This window comes from Dysidea avara, chromosome 9 (genome assembly GCF_963678975.1).
Source record: "Dysidea avara chromosome 9, odDysAvar1.4, whole genome shotgun sequence".
Classification (NCBI taxonomy): Eukaryota; Metazoa; Porifera; class Demospongiae; order Dictyoceratida; family Dysideidae; genus Dysidea; species Dysidea avara.
In genome coordinates, this window is record NC_089280.1 from 677,733 (window position 1) to 697,779 (window position 20,047).

The 20,047-nt window shown below is 37.8% G+C and overlaps 2 protein-coding genes across 12 annotated transcripts; both read right to left on the bottom strand.

The window, feature by feature from the left end:
- Positions 1–11,050: 11,050 nt before the first annotated feature.
- On the bottom strand, positions 11,051–13,931 carry LOC136266208 (uncharacterized). 2 transcript variants are annotated; one of them, XM_066061208.1, is made up of 5 exons: positions 13,758–13,931; positions 13,645–13,708; positions 11,468–11,584; positions 11,275–11,424; positions 11,051–11,225 (listed from the first exon to the last, which is right to left on the bottom strand). In XM_066061208.1, exons 1-5 carry the CDS (start codon positions 13,802–13,804, stop codon positions 11,175–11,177), a joined length of 429 nt encoding a protein of 142 aa, XP_065917280.1. In that variant the 5' UTR covers positions 13,805–13,931; the 3' UTR covers positions 11,051–11,174. The 2 variants fall into 2 exon arrangements, with proteins under 2 accessions (XP_065917280.1, XP_065917281.1); XM_066061209.1 differs by lacking the exon at positions 11,468–11,584 and having other exon boundaries at positions 13,758–13,930.
- Positions 13,932–14,331: 400 nt separating this feature from the next.
- Positions 14,332–19,559, bottom strand: LOC136266209 (uncharacterized). Of its 10 annotated transcripts, none has more exons than XR_010705961.1 (7): positions 19,483–19,559; positions 18,865–18,987; positions 18,610–18,764; positions 18,474–18,511; positions 18,368–18,425; positions 14,518–14,585; positions 14,332–14,467 (listed from the first exon to the last, which is right to left on the bottom strand). XR_010705961.1 is itself a non-coding variant. In XM_066061211.1 (7 exons), exons 2-5 carry the CDS (start codon positions 18,953–18,955, stop codon positions 18,412–18,414), a joined length of 306 nt encoding a protein of 101 aa, XP_065917283.1. In that variant the 5' UTR covers positions 18,956–18,981; positions 19,483–19,559; the 3' UTR covers positions 14,332–14,467; positions 14,518–14,585; positions 18,368–18,411. The 10 variants fall into 10 exon arrangements, 9 of the variants coding, with proteins under 9 accessions (XP_065917283.1, XP_065917282.1, XP_065917288.1 ...); XM_066061211.1 differs by having other exon boundaries at positions 18,606–18,768; positions 18,865–18,981; XM_066061210.1 differs by having other exon boundaries at positions 18,606–18,768.
- Between the last annotated feature and the right edge of the window lie 488 nt (positions 19,560–20,047).

Below are 20,047 nucleotides of genomic sequence, written 5' to 3' on the forward strand. Positions count from 1 at the left end.
CCTTTTTTTTTTTTTTTTTTTTTGGTCTTCACCTTACAACTTGGGTCAAGGGCCCCACTTTAACTCTTTGCCCTGGGCCCCTTAATTTCTCTGGGCGGCCCTGCTGGGGATATGTTATACAACAGTAATAGCTGCAGTAGTAATGTTAAAAAGTAATGGGTATGCTTCAAATTGGCTGTCAAACAGAACATGTCATACAATGTAATGTCAGACTCTGTTATAATTATATGTGGTGGGCTTTCAGTACGTGAAATTCACTCACATTGTAATTATTAGAATTTTCCGTCAACATATTTCAGTCTCTGGATTGTGTACTCAAGTAATTAACTAACATACATCAGCACATGGTACCCCTGTGTCTAGGCCCCTGTATGCTTGTAATGTATATTTTGTCTTAATCATTAAGACGTTTATTCTCTCTTTCTCTCTATGTCCAGCCAATCTGCATCACTATAGTTTTCTATAAAATTAAATACCATGCACGCGCAAAGTTAACAATAGGGCTGGGAGGTTTCTCGGTATTATAGCCGGTAATACCGCGGTATTGCAATGAAACGATATCTGTATCGCGTAGATTTCGGTGAAACGATAATATCACGATATCGATATTATTACGATTTTTAGTGTTTGTGACAGCTTATTAAGCCCTTAAGGTTGTTATAATGCACCTCAAATAATCACGTGATACTACTGCAAACAAGGACCTAGTACTAGCTTGTCAATTTTTTTTTTTTACAAAGATCGAGATACTCTAATAGAACAGTCAGCTAGGATCGAGATTCCCTAATAAAGCAGTCAGCTACTCTAATATAGCAGTCATCTTTAATAACCGCGATAAATAGTAATATCGTGATATATTTCTGCACGATGTATTGTGAAGCGAAACTCCAATACCGCCCAGCCCTAGTTAACAAATGCGTTGAAATTAAGTAATAAGAGTAAACACCATGTCAGTCGCAGATCAAGGGACCAGCATCAGTGCACATAATAAATTGATAAATTCTTTTTGATCTGAACAACTTCAAGCAGTTTCCTGTGACATACTGTTATCGGATCACATGCATGCATCATATGATTTCTCCACAATTTGCTATCTTTCCTCTTGCAATAGCAAGAGCATGGGTGCATTGTTTAGCAGATTAATAATATGATATGTTATATGATGGGATTTGTGAAAAGGTACTTATCACACACAAAATTTGACCCATTTTTTTTAACTTTGACTTCACAACTATTTTTATCGTTGCATATATAATTGCCTGAAATATTTTATGAGCGCAGCTAAAGTGTCTGGCTACATTTTGATACTAAAAGCAAGTTGATCATTATAAGGCTAGGAACCAAGTGTTACATCATTTTGTTTGCTGAAATGTAAAATGTGTGAAAGTACCTTTTCACAAATCCAGTCACATATGAAGTTTCAGCTATAGCTAGGGGCTGTGTCACTCCACTAGCCACTAAACTACAATCTCTGGTCTCAACCAAAGTAAAAATCATCAAGGCTGATTTTATAAGGGCAATTAATGGTCAAGCTGTTTTCCCAGGAAGTTCAAAGCTGTATCTGCATTAAAATATGGCTAGCTAAAAGAAATGCATGGAGACGATTGGTCAAGAGACTTTTTGACAAAAGTCAGTAGTTGACACTCATATATATATCCTGACTGCAGTCGCAAATCATGTTGTGTACAAGGACAAAGAGCTAATGTCACTTCCTATAGAGCTAGAGAAGAGATAGAGTATACAGCTAATGCGCTAATGTCTCACTCTATCTTATATATAGAGCTAAGATAGAGCTCTGTACAAGGGTGTAGGGCAGCTCTGTACAAGGGTGTATGGCAGCTCTGTACAAGGGTGTAGAGCAGCTCTGTACAAGGGTGCAGAGCAGCTCTGTACAAGGGTGCAGAGCAGCTCTGTACAAGGGTGCAGAGCAGCTCTGTACAAGGGTGCAGAGCAGCTCTGTACAAGGGTGTAGAGCAGCTCTGTACAAGGGTGTAGAGCAGCTCTGTACAAGGGTGTAGAGCAGCTCTGTACAAGGGTGTAGAGCAGCTCTGTACAAGGGTGTAGAGCAGCTCTGTACAAGGGTGTAGAGCAGCTCTGTACAAGGGTGTAGAGCAGCTCTGTACAAGGGTGTAGAGCAGCTCTGTACAAGGGTGTAGAGCAGCTCTGTACAAGGGTGTAGAGCAGCTCTGTACAAGGGTGTAGAGCTACAGTCGAACCTTTCTAATCCAACACCTGCGTAATCCAGAATCCTCCCAAAATGTCATTTACCAACATTTTTGTAAAAACAACCTCTGTCATCTGACACCTCTGTACTCCATAATCCAACACAAACTTTGATTCCCTAGACTTAGAAATACATTGCTTTGACCTTTATAAACTGACAGAGAATAATAGCAACATTAAAAACAATCACAGAAAATAATTTTTAAGCAACCAAAGTATTTAATTGGTTGACAGTAATAGAAAAAAAAGCTTTAATGCTTGCAAATTCTAAAATTAATTCATGTTAAAAACATTCTGTGATCTGTTTTACCTGTAATTTACTACATAATCCAGCATAATTCTAGACATTGCACAATGTCGGATTACAGAGGTGACTTGATAATCCAACAACCTCCTTAATCCAGCAAAATTTATGGCTCCCATTGAGTGTCGGATTAGAGAGGTTTGACTGTAATGTAGTTTACATTATGACAATGGTGCTGTTACTGTAAGAGCTTTCACGTTGATAAACCTATCAACACCCAAACTTCAGCCTCTGTTAGTGCGGCTTCTGCTGAGCCAAAGATTTTCCCTCTAAAGTACACAAGGGGAAAGGTTTTGCCGATGATTTGACTGTCATTTCTAGTATAGTTGATGCACGTCAACAATTCCTTAGTGCTAACATCTGCTTTGAGTTTCAACCTCCCAAATGTGTATTATTTTAATGGTCATTGAGTTGTGCCCAGTACACAGTTCTCATCTGTAGTATTAACTATATGAATTTCTAGGCAAGACTATATACACATTGGTATTTCTCCCACTGCTAGCTACTCATAAGCTAGCCTCTGACAATATCGAACAGCAAATCTTATTGTATTTTGCTCTATTAGAAATTGTGGATCTTTATAAAAACTTTGTGACATCTGTACTTCACTTTCGTGGAGGGGCTTACAGTGACATCCATTCAATTTAATCCACCCAATCATTTGTGCTGAATTCAAAATTTGTAAAACAGTGGTTAAACTGATTTGCCTTGTAACTGCACTCCAGGAACTGTTTTTCATCCTGATGTTTTAGACCTTTTATTTTTGCCTCATCTCAAGAGAAGTCTGCTAAGCTGTCTTACATCCTGGCTATTGAATGCTCTGTTGACCTGGTGATTGCTGAATTGCATCAGTCTCTTTTATCTGCTGATTCACCATTGCAGGTGTTGTTTTTCTGCTGCCAAGACAGCAGTTTCTAACATCCACTCATTGAGCAAGCAGTTTACGTTCCGATTATTGGAATTCTGCTACTCTCGAATCATTGACTGTGTAGAATAAATTTCTGGATATAGTCCTCTAGAACAAGAATGTCTCCAGTGGAAATGGTTAATTCAGTTACCTCTAAAAGGAACTATTCTTTCTAATTGCGAGTTGGCTGTGACACCTTACCAATACCATTGAATCTGGCTCGCTGGAATATAATTGTTAGTCCAGTATGTACCGTTTGTTACTCTACACAGCCTACAACCAACCATGTTTTAACTGGTTGTTCCATTGCACTTGATCAAGGAAGATACACTCGGTGTAATGACTCCGTTTTGCAGGTTTTTGTTAGCAACTACAAAAAGGATTTACCAACCTTGCTGGTCTTCCTGGCTACCAGGCTAGTGTTAGTCCCCGAGTATTATTTAAGTTATGTCATGGCCATGAGGGATTTGCCTGATATATATGCCAAAGCCCCAAGGGCCACAGGCCCAGGCATATATATCAGGCAAATCCCTTGTGGCCATGGTATAACTATTAAGTAGTCACCAGTTTTTTTATACTTTTATTACCTATCCACTACATGCTGTAGAGCTGTCATTGAATATTGGCATATGATAGAGCAGTCAGTGACTTAAACAACATGTCAGATAGCATTTAACATGACTGTTTAATTAGAGTGTATTTGTGAGGTAGCTACTTCGTAAATCATATTTCTTACAAGCAATAGTACTCTTAAACTGTTACCAGTTTAAAAATTCATCATTATGTAAGTGTATCAGCAAAACATAAGAACTGATTCCTACCAATATTCAATGATTCACTATATTAGCCCCAGCTAGCATATTATGCTGGCATAATCAGTGACTGATAGCATCAATGGTATGTTAGCATGATACATACGTAGGTTTAACAATAATTTAGACTACAACAAGTTTGATACTGAAATTTGATTGGCTGAAAACGTGGCCTCTAAATCTCGTAGAGCCACGGTCATGTCCAATAGAGACCACGCTCTGAGGCGATACGAAACACGATAATTACGCGCCTGTAACATTGGCAACGCATGGGCGTTTAAATGGCTAGTAACAACCCTACTGAATTAGAGGGAGGTATAATGGGCTTGTTTGTACTAATCAACACTACATTACTTGCTTACAAGCAGCTGTCGGGGCACAACAACAGCAACAATGAGTTGTAGTCCAGTCGCTGAGTCCAGTACTTCGATACATAGCACGCGCCTGTAACATTGGCAACGCACGGGCGTTTAAACGGGTAGCAACAGCCACGCTGAGGTCCCGCCATGTAGGGAGGTGTAGAGGGCTTGTTTCTAGTAATTAGCCATACATTTCCCATTTACAAGCAGCTGTCAACTCAAGGTACAATAACGAGTTGTAGTCTAAATAAGTTAGACGTCAAGAACCACTGGGTTCTACGGGATTTAGAAAACCCTCAGGCCCTTAGTAGCGCCCTCGCTGCGCTCGGGCGCTACAGCCCAGGGCCTTCGAGTTTTCTAAATCCCGTAGAACCCTGGTTCTTGACGTCTAACTATTATATAGGTAATAACCATGCATGAATTTTGAGGCTGGACTGGCTGGTAAATGACTGTTTGCTTGCAGGAAATGGCTGATTTGTGAAGTAGCTACCTCATTACTATACTCTAGTAAACAGTCATGTCAGATACAGTAGACCCTCAGTTATTAGACCTTTTTATCTGACATTGTAAATGACTGTTCTATTAAAGTATTCTGAGTAAAAGTGTATGTTCTACTAAAGTATTTCAACAGAGTTCTGGACATAAATGTATGGACTTCAGTTATCCAAACAATTCACTTATCTGAACACTTTTATGATTATCTGAGACACATTGTGGTTTGGAATCCTAACTGAGGGTCCACTGTAGCTCTCTGACATTCTGTTAGAGTCACTGACTGCTCTATCATATGCCAATCTTTTTCAATGACATTAATGTCACTATATTGGCACCAGCTAGCCTGTTATGTTGGCATAATTTTGGGCAGAGCTAATAGGTGATTGATAGCATCAAGGATAATATTGGCATAAAATAGGTAGAATAATGTCAAACTGCAAGTGCTGCATGGCCAGTGCATCTGACCACAAATGCTTCTAATAGAGCTAAAAACAACATTATAAGCCAACAACTGTTGATCATGGGAAGCAAACTTTTGTTTTTGATCCCAAACTGAAAGTCAGGAAATGTAAATTAGTTAGCAATTTGCAAAACATGAGAATTTGACATAAATACTCAGCATGATAAACAAATCATGAGCACTGCAGCACAACATAACATTATTATAAAAGCATAATAATAACTTGCACCAGCAAGAACAATGTTATTCTGCTAGCATTTGTTTCAGGTACCTATTATGGTCAAAACCATATCACATTCTCGCTACAAGCTACTTGTTGTCATGTAGGTGTGAGCATAATATGAATCAGTTACTATCACCCTAGCTTATCTTTGTCTCCAACTAGTGATACTGAGATCACCTAGACCACATCATTTCACACTATATTATATATTTCACTCTAGTTACCATCAAATTGGTTATAATTATATTGACAACATAGTAAAGCCACTCTTTAAATGTTACTTTAGGACACTATACATACAATAAAGAGGGTGTCCTCTTTCAAAGCTAGTAATGTATGGAGTGACCTGTTGGGACTAAAATATTTGTTGTTACTATAAAGTTGTCTGTGTTGTATAGAGTTGAGTTCATTAAAACTGATTTTCATAACAATCTACACATTAGAATAACCTGCAGTTCAATGTGCTATTAAAGAACACGACTGTTCTATTAGGGTGTACCATATGACTAAAAGTTTTGATGAAATGAAAAGCTAATCCATTGTTGACAAATAATTATTAGATAATAACAAAATATGACCCAGTCTGTGAAAAAAGGTCTTATAGCCTTTTCAACTGTATGTACTTGGCAACCTGCAACTTGACTTGTGAATGTGGTATCACCCTGAAATATAGTTCCCTTATACCGTAACATACCACTATGGCTTGGTGTAATATGAAGGTGACAGGTTGAAAATATGCATGAGGAGTTATGAGTAGTCAAACTTGACAATTTGGAAAGGCTATAGACCCCTTTTCGCAGACCTGATCACAAATCATCTAAACATGTGCTGTTATGAAATTCATGCATCCAATTAATTTTGTTATTAACTTTATCAGTTAGGCACTGGAGGGTGAACACAGAAGAGGTGTATGAGGTGTTAACCACTAGCCTAGGAGCCTAAACAAAATCTTGATTTCATTCCACTCTGGAATGACTGAGTATATAAGTATCTCCTATAGCCTACCAACAAAAGTTTTGAAGAATTTTCAGAATAGTTATCAGGGGTGAATTCAGACTTTCAAAAACTGGGGTTCCACTCTGGAACATGGTAATTTTTGATAGCATATAGTGTAAAAGGTTTATGTTGGTAGATTGAGTCTAGCTAAACCTATATTATAGTAGTATGGATCTATACTATAGTAGCTAGCTAGTACTATTTGATAAGCAATGTTTCACTGTTAAACCTTACCATTATTAAAGCCTTTAGAAAAGGCAAGTGAAGCCTTTAGGCAATCAGTCATTAATTTCAGTATATCTAGCTTTAAGTGATAATTATATTAGGTAGTTTCACCCACCTGCGCCCACTCTGTATAGTGATTTTGGACTTTCAGAGTGGATTTCAGCTGAAACAAACGCAACCCTCCCTGTATCCACCACTGTCAACTATATACTATCACATCTGAACAGTATCGCATGTGATCCCTGAAGATCTGTTGACATAACAATTCTTGTTAGATTACCAATAACAATGTAAAGACCTTTAAATGTTGTTTAGTGAGCAAAGCAAGTGAGCTATCACTTGTACAAATACCCTGGGATTGTATGGTGGCGTAGTCCTCAAAATTATGTACAGTGAAACCTCATTAATAGGGCCAGCTCTGGGACCAAAAAAATTGGCCTTAGTAACAAGGTGGCCCTATTAATGAGGTCATAAAGTACTACTTACTAGTACTTAGCTATGTTTGGGACCTACTAGCAGTGGCCACTATAACGAGGTGAAGTTTCATTGTACTGTTCAAAAAACATGAAATATTTCACATAAATGGTAGCTAGCCATTTTTGCACAGAATGTATAACAAGTCAATACCTCAGGTAGATATGTAGACAGAACAAAATGATCAAATTTGTATGAAAAATGACCATAAAGGACACCAAGGTCTTAATCTGTGATGGCACTATATCTAAATGTCACAAAATGGTGTTTATTTACTGTTCTGTGGTATGCATGGGCTGCTCTTCACACTTAATCACATGATCAGCCCGACCCATCCTGAACTGCCTTAAGATGATCCACAACTAGGTTACCATGGTAATTCTACCAGAGGCATATAATTATATCACACAGACACACCCACTCACAGGATGTGTTAGTTCAAACACTAGTCTACATGCAATTAATGATAGTGGTGACCCTCCACCTAACGACTCCCTTCCATCCATATATATTTTGCCTAAGGAAACATTTAACATCTACAAACACACATAATTCACATTTGGTTCATGATACAGAAATAACAAAATTCAAATGCAAATTACGTTTGGAATCATTTCATTAATAATTTTGACAAAAATAATTTGTATACTTTAGTAATCTTTTGTATACTCTGTCGCCATTCCAAGTGTACCAAAATCCCTGCTCCCCAGTGCTATAAGCTACACTCACCTTTCAGATGTACTTAACAAAACATTTAATTTATTTAAATTTTTGCATCTCAGCTGAATCCAAAATAAAATATTGACAATCTTCAGTGTACACACAGATCAAGCTCTGGACACACTTAATTCAACCAACTATATCTGAGTAAATATGATATGCCTTCAGTTCTGTTGCCTTTTGTGAAAATATAACATGAAGGTACTGTGTCTAAGCTTGAACAGCTTTACAGTAGGCCATAAACTGTAATTTCCCAGTTAATGGTGAATACAATGAGACAAGTTCCAAGTTCAAGCAAAATGCAAACTACCAGAGGACAGAAAATTTTTGAAATGTGTATGGAACAAATTTTTGTGGTTCATTGAAATTCTCTAGATTGGTACACTTTCAGGTAAATTTTGTGGATATAAGACATCCGTAATGAAATCCATGAAAATTCATATCCCATAAAAATTTCTTGGCCTTATTTGGGTTGTTTTGCATGATATACACTTATTTTATGCACATGACTACTCTATTAGAGTATCTTTTGCTGCTCTGTGTAATTACATGGTAGTGAAGGATTAAGCCATGTTCTAGCTTGATTCTTAGTCGATAGTATTAGCTAAAGGTAGTAAGCATAGCTAATGTATCATAGCTAATGTATGGAAACTTTCTAAAACTATAATAGTTGTGTAAAAAATAATAATGCATATTGTTTGCATACAAAACGAAGTATTTGTTATGTATTCAGCTACAGTATTTCATTGTATCCCTAAATGGTACAGGAGTGTAGTGAGGGTATGGAAGCCCCTTAAAAATTTTAGCTTGTAGATTTGCATGCAGCAGGAACACCAGACTACTAGCACAACTGTATAGAAAACAGTGTAGTGTAAGGTAACAGGAGACTATACATTGATTAGCTACTCTGAAGTGGATATAGTTACATGTAACAACAAAAATCGTGTAGCTACTTTCTCAGTGTTGTGAGTGCAATTCACTCCAAAAATTAATGATTAACATATACTTAAATTATACTTGTAATCTTAACACAAATAAATTATTAGACTGCTCTATTAGAGTGTCTCAATGCTCTGTAGTATTGGTTTATGCAATGTTTAAAAAGATATAGCCATTTTCTTTGATGCATACTTGATATATCTTAACAGCAAAAAGCATTAAAGTTCAAATTCCCTAAGCCTAACACTGCTTGTACTTGGGGAATGCATGTGGGACTTGACATTGGCAAACACGCGTGCACTACTTTAAAACATTGTATGTAGCTGTAACTAGCTGGATAGCAATTCTAAAGTATACGGCCCCAGTCTATAATTTACGGCCTATTATGTGCTTTTCAAAACTCAAGCCTATTAGGATCAGATCTAGAGTTATACTTCCATAAAGCTTGAGTACTGAGTGCTTTATTGGAGTACATCAGTGATTCCTGTATTACAGTGACTGCTCTATTAGAGTAATAACCAGCCAAGAAACAGTTCATTTAGTTATAAAGTTACAATACATGTTTTCTAAAGTAATGAATTACTGCATGGCCTAAATATTTCAAGGGACAATAATTTCAAGGTTGAGTAATGTAAAATATAGTTTTTATAGATTTGCAAATAATCTCAAATGTGAGATAAATTTTCAGTTAGCTAACCTCAAAAACCTTGAGTAAATAAAAAATCCTCCCTCAAAATAATTCTATAACTATTATGGTGCTTACTTTCTTTCTGGCACACCTAGTGTACATTTTAGTTGAATTATTGATACTGTATTATGCTGGCAAATGCTTGCTTTATCTATTATGCTGGCTGAAAATCGGCCAGGGCCTACTAAGTGTTGCATTGAATAATTTTAAATATTCGTTTTCACTGCACAATAAAACTTATTTTCTATTCTGACTAACTGTTGACAATAAATTCCATGTCATATGAAGCGACTACCCCAGACCTCATCATCCTTAGTGAGACAATGTAGTCACCAGTTTATGCTAGTACAGTGGCTAAGCAAAATAATCGTTCACTCTTTGATAAAAAAAAAGCACCAAACGTGGTACAATATTTTTGCTTGATTCATACTATTTCATATTAGATATGGTGCTACTAAAATTATCAATCATGTCCCGTTCAAATAACACACGCGCGCACACACACACACAAATAAAACTGTACCAATGGAGCCATTAAAGTGCTTAATAGCAAAATATTTGTACTAAGACTGTGCATCTACATAAACACAATATCAAGGGAGGTGTCCATCCAGGTCATTACCTTGCAGTGTTGAGGGTCAAGGTATACAAAGCCATACATGTACAATGTATTTTATTGGATGGTTCAAATGGCATTTGTCCCTTTTTGTTACTGCAGAAGTTTAACAATTTGACTGATTTGTAAAGTATCTCATTATTAGTATAAGACCAGGAGGAAACATCCAGGTGGTCAGGTTGTCTTCTCCTTGTCATATACATAAAAATTACAGGAAGAAAACATCCTGATCACCTAGCAGACTCCTGTAAGCGTTTGAGTGGTAATCGGATGGCTACAGGTTCAAGGTTCAAGGTGTCCTACAGACCTTCAGCACTTGTGCTGTAAAGCCTTAATAAAATAAACAGTACTCTAATTAAACAATGTCAAATAGTTTCCTGACTGCTCTATTAGAGTAGTTGACTCAGTAACATGAATTTCACCAGCTGGAATGCATATATTAAAATAAAACCAGAACTGTCTATCAAGTAGTTTGATATGAACAAGTTATCAGCTATACAACTATCCCATAATAATTATGTAGAACAAATCTGGGAACAAACACATAGCAAAGAATTTAGTTGTTTCATCCGACAGTGAGCACATCATCTCTCTACTTTTAGTAGTGGCTGAAGTGAGTGTAAACATGTCATATGGTTGAATATATTACATCACAAAATGTTATCACAACAAAATGGTGGTTAGTTACTGTTCTGTGGTATCCATGGGTTGCTACTCACACTTAATCATATGATCAGCCCCACCCACCCTGCACATGATCCACAACTAGGTTACCATGGTAATTCTACCAAATAAGACATACAATGACATCACACATAGACAATCCAACTCACAGGATGTGTTAGTTCAAATACTAGTCTACAAGCAATCTGATGGTGACCACCCTCCATCTTGTTAAGTACCTCCATTATTTTATGACCTAGCCCAACCTGTTGAAGTCTTGTACATAATGATGATGTCGGCTCAGTGATGGAATGGACAACCTAGTTAGAGAATTTCAATGATTACATTTCATGAACTCCTTACTTTTTTGCTGTTCTGTGTATTGTACAGACTTTTATAACGTAGAGTTGGTTGTAACAGGATCACTGTAAAAAATGACCCGAGTTCTATATCCCTGGAGCTCACTGCTGAAGGGTCACCCTTCAATATATAGAGAGAATTATAGAGTAAAGCATTGAGAATTTCATCTATACATTTCCATTGGGGGAACCCTCTAAGTACAAGGCATCATGTGACATCTTCCCAAGTTGCTATAGGAACCAAACAAAACAAGTTCTGATCTTCACAACTTACTAACAAGATGAATTTGTAGCAAATATACACTTGTAGTTAGTAAACAAATGTTGACCAATCAAATGAAATTTTAAACCACATGTGACTTCTGCTTAATACTGCTGTTGTGTTGGTAGGAATCCCCCAGAATGTACAAAATGTACAGTACGAATACGTCACGCAATTATCGTGACGTAACGTCCTACTCCCCCCCCCCCCCCGCTCTACTGTACAGCTACGTATCTGCTGCTGTTGCTGTCAGTATTGTTGGTCAGCTCATGTGGATGTGGTTGTATTAAAATTGTTCTCTGTACTTAAGGTGGCGGTATACCGGAAACCCATCTAATGGGAAGCCTTATGAAGTGAAGCCATAATATTACCACAAGAATTTGCTTTATTAGATCACGTGATTACACTTACGTAATAATAATATGGCTACGTTGCGTGTTAAAGCGCGTGGCTTTGTTGTAAGAAGAAATTCATCGTTGTTTAATATGTAGTAGTAAAGAAGACATTCACAAAAGTTAGTAGAGTAGTATAGAAACTTAGTTTAAGGGGATTCATATCCTTTGCGCGAAATTTTGGCGGCAAGGGTAATTTGTGTTTTTAGTATGGTATCCTAAATGGTGAAGACGACTTTTCTACGTCACATGTTTCTAGTATACTAGCTTTAAATCCTTGTATAACAAGATGCAGTTGTGCAACAAAGGTGGGCGAAGGGCGCAATACCCGAAAAAAATTTTCCGTGTACATAATCCTGGCACTACCGTCCACTTCTCATAGTCGTGGACGCTTGGCACAAGGAAACTATATAAGTAGAATGATGTCTGCTTACGCTATTACTATGGTAAACTCATTACGCCCTAGGCATTGCCTGGGAAAACCTGAATAACCCATCGTTTGATCCGTCTTGGTATAAGGCTGCGAGTAAATTGACGTGAAGATGATTATAAAAGGGGTTCCTGAATTGCTCTGTATCCACATTTCCACGTGTTTTAGCAGTGTGAAATTTCTTATGGCAACAGTGCAATGGTAGTGCTAAAACATGATACAGCATATAACTTCGTGCACTCTTTATTCTGTGTTTTATGACTTTTATAAATCTATTGATCGATTAATAATTTTGCGGTTACCGCCACCTTAACAGACCATCTTATTTATGTGACCTTTTTTTCTTTCTTTGCACAGACTGGATTACAAGTTACAGATTAGAGATGGTGCTCTGAAAAGTTAATCCTTTCTATAACTACTGATCCTGTCATCAGCTTTGTATTTAATTCGTATTACTTTGTACCAGCAGCTCATCGAGTCTGGAGTTCTTATGGACTCTATGAGTTCCTGTTTGTACTATTAAGGGATAATCCCTACTATTGTACCTATTAATATGGTGCTATGATGACATCATCAGGCTGTTGAAAGTCACCAGATGGAAACATCTGGGGAGGCTAAAATCTGAGCACCGCCAGAACTTAAGAGACATTTAAATCACTTTTGTAATGTTGTTGTTGGATACCATTTGTACACTAAATATTTACTGCTTAAATTATATTACTAATCAATTTACAACTCCTGTACATAGGGCAGGTAACAATGCTACTACTAAAGCAGTCATAGCCACACATGTGTTGACATAACAAACAAACAAACAAACAAACAAACTAGTACAATTGAAAATTGTCAAGTTAAAATGAAGCAGGGTCCCAGCAATTAAAAGCAACAAAACAAGAAACATGAGTGATGGGAAAATTCCTACATTGGCATTTAACAGATGGTGGTAACATGCCAATGTAGGGATTTCCCACATAGCTACGTGTGTTGTAATAGCTACGATCATTTATATTTCTTGTGTATTGTTGATACCTACTTCATGTTTAAATTAAAGATTTTTTAAAATTGTACTAGTTATTAGAACCTGTCTATAGCCCCACCTTCATATCAGTTGCTATGGTGTTAAGTTCAATTAATGAGGTGAACATCTCAGTGAACACCTTCCTGTAGGGATCACATGAGTTCAGTGATAATCACATGATCTAGGAAATACCTTGCTGCTGTCAGATGGATCACCTGATCAGAGATAGCTTGTTGCATGGCAGTAGCACACTCATTAGCCTCTTGTCTAGCTGGAGAAGAAACTGCTCCGTGGTGCTCCTGATCTGACGTTCTTTATCAAGCATCTTCTGTAACTGTACCTGTAACGGCAGGACACTAGACTGACACACTGACAGACTAATGTACACAGGTGACAGACTAGCACACAAATAATTACACTCATAACAGAGTTGTAAGGACTGACACACTGACAGACTAACACATCAACACATACAGACAGGCACAACAGGATGGATCAGTACATAGTACACACTATAGTCTATTCATGTTGAGTTGATACGTGAGAAAAGAAGTTTAAAAGACAAGTGTATTTTTGCTACAAGTTGATCTTGTTGGTAAGGTGTGAAGATTACACTTGTTTTAACAAACACATGACACATGCTACAGAAATGAAACAAATATTTTTGAACTCTCCGTGAGTAGGAGTGTATAGAAGGTGTCATAATTTTTGTCATCTTCCCAAGTTGTTATACTATAACACAAAACAGACTTACTGGTTGATCTCCTCTTTTTTTCCCTTCTGTCATTGACCACCCCAGTACTTGTCACAACTGGTTTATCCTGTTTATCAAGTATTGAGGAGGGAGAATCATCAGTGACTTATTGTATGCTTGTACTAGACGTTTCCTTGGACCAACTGGCCTAATAAGGTATTAATATAACATTCCATCTATTAATAGTAACACAGTTACTTCACTCCAACACACTTCAAATCCTCTTCATCTAAAGTAAGTAACGTTGACAGGTCAACTTCTTGTTCCTAAAGGATGGAAGGAATGTAACAGTTGATATATGGTAGGTGATGTTTCGTGAGCACGTCTCTTTAATAGCTGAGCTCCTAGTGATTACTAACTGAATCACTGAGTCACATCATAACCACTTAGTAACCATACAACTAAATACAATAAGGAACTCTACTGTGATGTTGAAGTTAATACAGAAAAGTTACAGAATTCCAACTAATTTTTTTTACAAGATACCTCACAATCCATACACAGCTAGTTGGTTTGTGATTTATCACACTATTGGTGTTTCACATACGTACATATTAGGGCTGAGTGATATTATCATTTTAGTGATATATCGTGATATTTGAAAGTATCGATGTTGCAATATTGTTGTTATTAACTACTGTGATATGCCATATCCATTAGTATTGCTTTGAAGGCACTGCCACCTTTCATAGAGATCTGCTACACATTTTATTTCATCTTGCAGTATATCCAAGACACCACGTGACTATTTTTTGATATAATTATTGGCCCACTTCATACCAAAGGAGGGTGGACATGCGCACATACATTTGTATTAAAAGTATAACCAAGCCTTCAGCGAAGTTTAAATAAGCACCATTCGAAAGTGTGCTTGACGTTTAGTATATTTAGCTGGTCTGCCCCACTCTTCCCGGCATGTAAATCGCTCTTGAATTTATAGAGGATCACGTGTGCAGTAAGTTTGTCAGTGGAATCAATGCGTTGCACTCTAGAGACACCTTATAAGTTGTATTCGAGCCCAAAAATCGTCAAAGAAGGTATCATGATATACAATAAGCCTCCTATGCTTGCTCCCATGGAATTAAAGAAAGGAAAGCGGACGCCGCTAGCGTGTCCTCATGGAGAATCAAGCAGGAAATAAGACACCTTCATACTCATTTTCTTCCGTTTGTCACAAGAAGCACAACATAAATTAGTGCGGCTGTTGCTAAACAGTTTTAATCACTCCATTTTAGTCTTGGTATTTGAAACATTCGATTAACGGTAATAGTTTTCAGTAGCGCTTATATCGTGTCCACCCTCCTCTGATCTCATACTTAGAATGTACCTCAGCGGATGAGTCAGATAACGGTTGTGTGTGACACATAGTGGAAATATTCGGCTTCTTTTGTCCCAGATATTACTGTGGTCTGCCCTTGGCAACTCCAGCCATGTCATAATCCATCATCCTCATTTAAACAACTGCAGGGGCGGATCTAGGATTTATAAAAGGGGGGGGGCTAACTCAAGGTACTAATCTGTTGGGTAGAGGTGTGCAAAGCACATTTCCCAGCATGCGAAGCATGCTGGAACTAGGGGGGTCTGGGGGCATGCCCCCCCAGGAAATTTTTGAAAAATAGATGCTAAAATACTGCAATTTGGAAACATTTCCACATAAAATTCATAATATTTTCTGCCTGTAGCTAGATATTTCATATACTGCCTTTAGATTATAGGTATGGCTTTCTAAAGCATTTTGCTAATCAAAATGTTTGGGTAGGTACAGACAACCAAGTACACGATGCACCCCTCTCACAATTGCACAACACCGAATACGTGCATGTTAGAATAATATAATGTTGAATGTGGAAAATTTTGAAATTTGAACAATACAAGATTGAATCTGAGAGCATTTTCAATGAAAATTGTGTACCTGAATTAAGTATTGCCATATATATTAACTACACAAGTGGATGAATGAAGCCCTTTAAACATACCAATGCACTTCATTGTATATATGTATAGGTGCAGGCAGATTTGGAAAAATTCCATAGCAGAACCAACTACATGTTTCCAGTGAATGTTCTATTAGAGTAGTTAGCTGACTGCTCTATTAGAGTATCTCGATCTTGTACACCTCCAATGCTGATCCGGGTCCTTGTTACATAAACTTTAGCATAAATCCACTGATAATACCTTGGAAAGATATTTATAAGGTGGTTTTATGAGTATTTGTATTATTAGTGATCATATAATTATGCTAAGACAAAATTTCATTATAATACTCAGCATATTGATCAAGTAAAGCCTAAATATGAAGGGGGGGGGGGGCTTCAGCCCCCAAAGCCCCCCCCCCTGGATCCGCCCCTGAACTGGTATCACATGAGGAGGACACAAATTGTGTACAGATACATAATTAACATCCTAGACTTAATTAAGCATTTGTTGGACAGTATGAATTCTGAGGGCCGGCTATATATGTATATGTGACCGGATTTGCGAAAAGGTACCTTTTCCACACATTTGACATACCAGCAAACAAAATGATGTAACACTTGACTCGTCATACTGATTAACTTGCTCGTAGTATCACAATGTCAGGTATGCACAATGTAGCCAGATACTGTAGCTACATTCCTTGAAAATTTCAAGCAAATATTTGGCACGATTAAAAAGTTATGAAGCTTTAAAGTTCAAAAAATGGGTCAAATTTTGTGTGTGAAAATGGTACCTTTTCGCAAATCCGGTCACATATAGTTATATTAGAGTGCACATGACTGTTGTCTTGGTTACCCAATAAAGCTTAAACATTTGATTATAATTACATTTATATGCCAGCACACACTGTACTGGTCATGTACTGCCTTATTGGTAGGTTGTCCCATTGGTGATTATACGTGCCCCCGGGCCTAGAAAATGAAATAAAACTTCTAACAAAGCCAATATTTCAGTGTCAAAAAGTACAGGCACAACCCAATAGAAATAATATTACACATCTATGGCTTCATATACCATAACCCTCAACATAACAAGCTAATGACCTGGATGGTCACCTCCCTTGATCAGCTTTTGGATATCATCATACCTTGCTTGTCTATTCAGATGCAAAGTTCCAGCCAGTATATTAATGTATACCATTGAACACTTTTATGGTTTCCCCCCAATACATTGTGTATTGGTTTAACTTGTCAGTGTAATATGATTGGTAATTTTAATGGCACCGTATCTAAATATCATACAGTATGATAGTACTGTATAGTAGGGACCTCAAGGAGTAGGCGTGGCCCATGAAATAACATCACCCAAAAACAACCTCAATTTCCCCTGACAACGATGAGGCATTATTGATTAGGTAAAACTAAGCCCAAACAAGCTTTAAGATCAACCCGAAACGCTTTCAACAAGTTGTTATGGAATTTAAAAAATATTATTTAACGGAATTTTCTACTGACTGACTAAGTAACTGATGGCTTCTCTTTGTAACAGAAATCGTCTGTATTTTTCATAGTGGCTATTTTGTTAGCAGAGGTGCTTTTGAACAATTCTAGATTCATACTGCTGTGTAATAGGTTGAACATAGCTGACAATGAAGCATAGTGGACACTTTACTTTTCATCCGGATGATAATCGACATAACTGGGACATGCGGCACCATTTCTTTCGGCATGCAAGGATTGCAGAGATGCTTGTTGAACAGTTCTTAATACAAAATGCTGTGTAACAGGTTGAACATAGCTAGTGTAATGGAGACGATAATTGATATAGCTGGTGCACGTGGTGCCATTTCAGATGCGGTATGCATGGGTTCACCAGTCATAATAATTGTTTGCAAAAAAAGTCAACAAACAAGTTGGGATTTTCAACTAGAGTAGGGACCATAACACATCAATAAAAAGTACTGAAACAAGCTGGAGTAGTGCACAATATTAAATAACAGTAAACAATAAGAAGTGTTATATCCCTACTGTGCTCAAGATAACATAATGGAAATCAGTAGCCACACCTCTTTCTCTTCATCTGAAGAGAAAGAGGTGTGGCTATTACTGTTACTAATTATAGTAGTACTTACCTAGTTTCTCCATATTTGGCTCATAGAAGAGAGGGTTGTCTTGTTCAGGAGCTGAGAACTAATAGATCACATGATCAAACAGACTACACTGCCTAATAATACTCACAGCAGATCTTACTAATGGTCACTGGGTCACACTTTGTTCTGGGGGGAGGGGGGTAAGGGTGACATACTTATTACACGTACAGGTCAAATATTAAAGTGTTTGATAAGTAAACAACAGAGTGTTGTATCTTACTGACCTCCGAAGCTGTGATGGTTCTTCTTGCTCTCCATATACCTGTAGTAATCCATTGAGAATGATCCACTAGCTCCAGCGTTGGTCATCTTAGCTACTGCATCCGGACCACTCATCAAATCATCACTTGCTTCACTGCTACTGTCACTATCATTGAAACTAGCTGAGGATACAATGGGATATAACACAGTGTGGGGACCAGTACATGTGAAAATGTGAATTACAGAAATGTTAAAAAAACACACACACAGACACTCACATCCTCCGAAGTTCTGCCAGAACCTAGCATTATCCAACATGCTAGCAATCACCATGTGCCTGTTCCTCATTGCCATGTTTTGTGCCATCATCCCATGTGATGTCTTGTGATGGATCTCTGCTCCTTGTCATGGTAACAAGAACAAGTAACAAACATTGGGTATCCTGATGTGTGTAATTTTTATTGTGGTAGTTGCAAACAAGTATACATGTATGTGTTGCCAAGGGATCAGTGTTACATTTAGGATATGTTTAGTCTGCGAAGAAGTTCAGTGAAACTGGCTGTCAGAATAAAATAACGTCAGTCAGTATTACAATAGGTTTATAGTTTCTATGAGCTACATAAACAGCAGTGTGTAGGTTTAGCTAGTTAGATGCACAAACAGCACCTTTTAATGTTATTGCCCAAGGGAATATTTTGTGTATGCATCGTTTTCGTTCAAATGTGGTTCAGGGGAAGTACCCAGGCTTTCCCCTAAAGACATTTCTGCACTTCAAAACCAAACCCCCTTCCAGAAAATCCTGGCTACGCCACTGGAGAGGTTACATTACATATTCCATCCCATACACAGAGGTCACAGTTACACACACAGGGGGGGGGTAACAGTTACAGGCTCACATAAGCTATCAACAATTCCACGATAATCTCATGTCCATCCATTGCGGCCTGTATGAGAGGGGTCACCTGATCATTGTTGGTGGTGGTGGTAGGAAATTGTCACATCACAGTAATATGGCTTCCTCACCCTATTTCAGTTTGCTCCATGGTCCAGTAACAAGTTAACACTTGATTGTTGTCCTTGTCTTATAGCATGTAACAATGCTGTACAACCATCCACATCACGTGCGTCAATATTGGCGCTATGCTACACAGTAGTCACGTGTGGCTACAGCACAATACACACAGGTGGTGGACTCACTTGTAACAAGAAGTAACACACGGACTCTATACCCGACCCCTCTGATACCATCAACGGGCTGAGCTTCTTTGTTGAAACACAATTAGTGTTCGCTCCGCCATCCAGTAGTAACGTTACGATAGTATCCCGTCCTACATAGGCGGCGTACATAAGCGGGGTCCAACCGCCTTTGTTCCTCTTGTTAAGGTCCTCTTTGTTCATTACCGCCTTGTTCACGATCTGGTAGTCTCCAATCAGCGAGGTTAGTAACAGGAAGGAAGCATC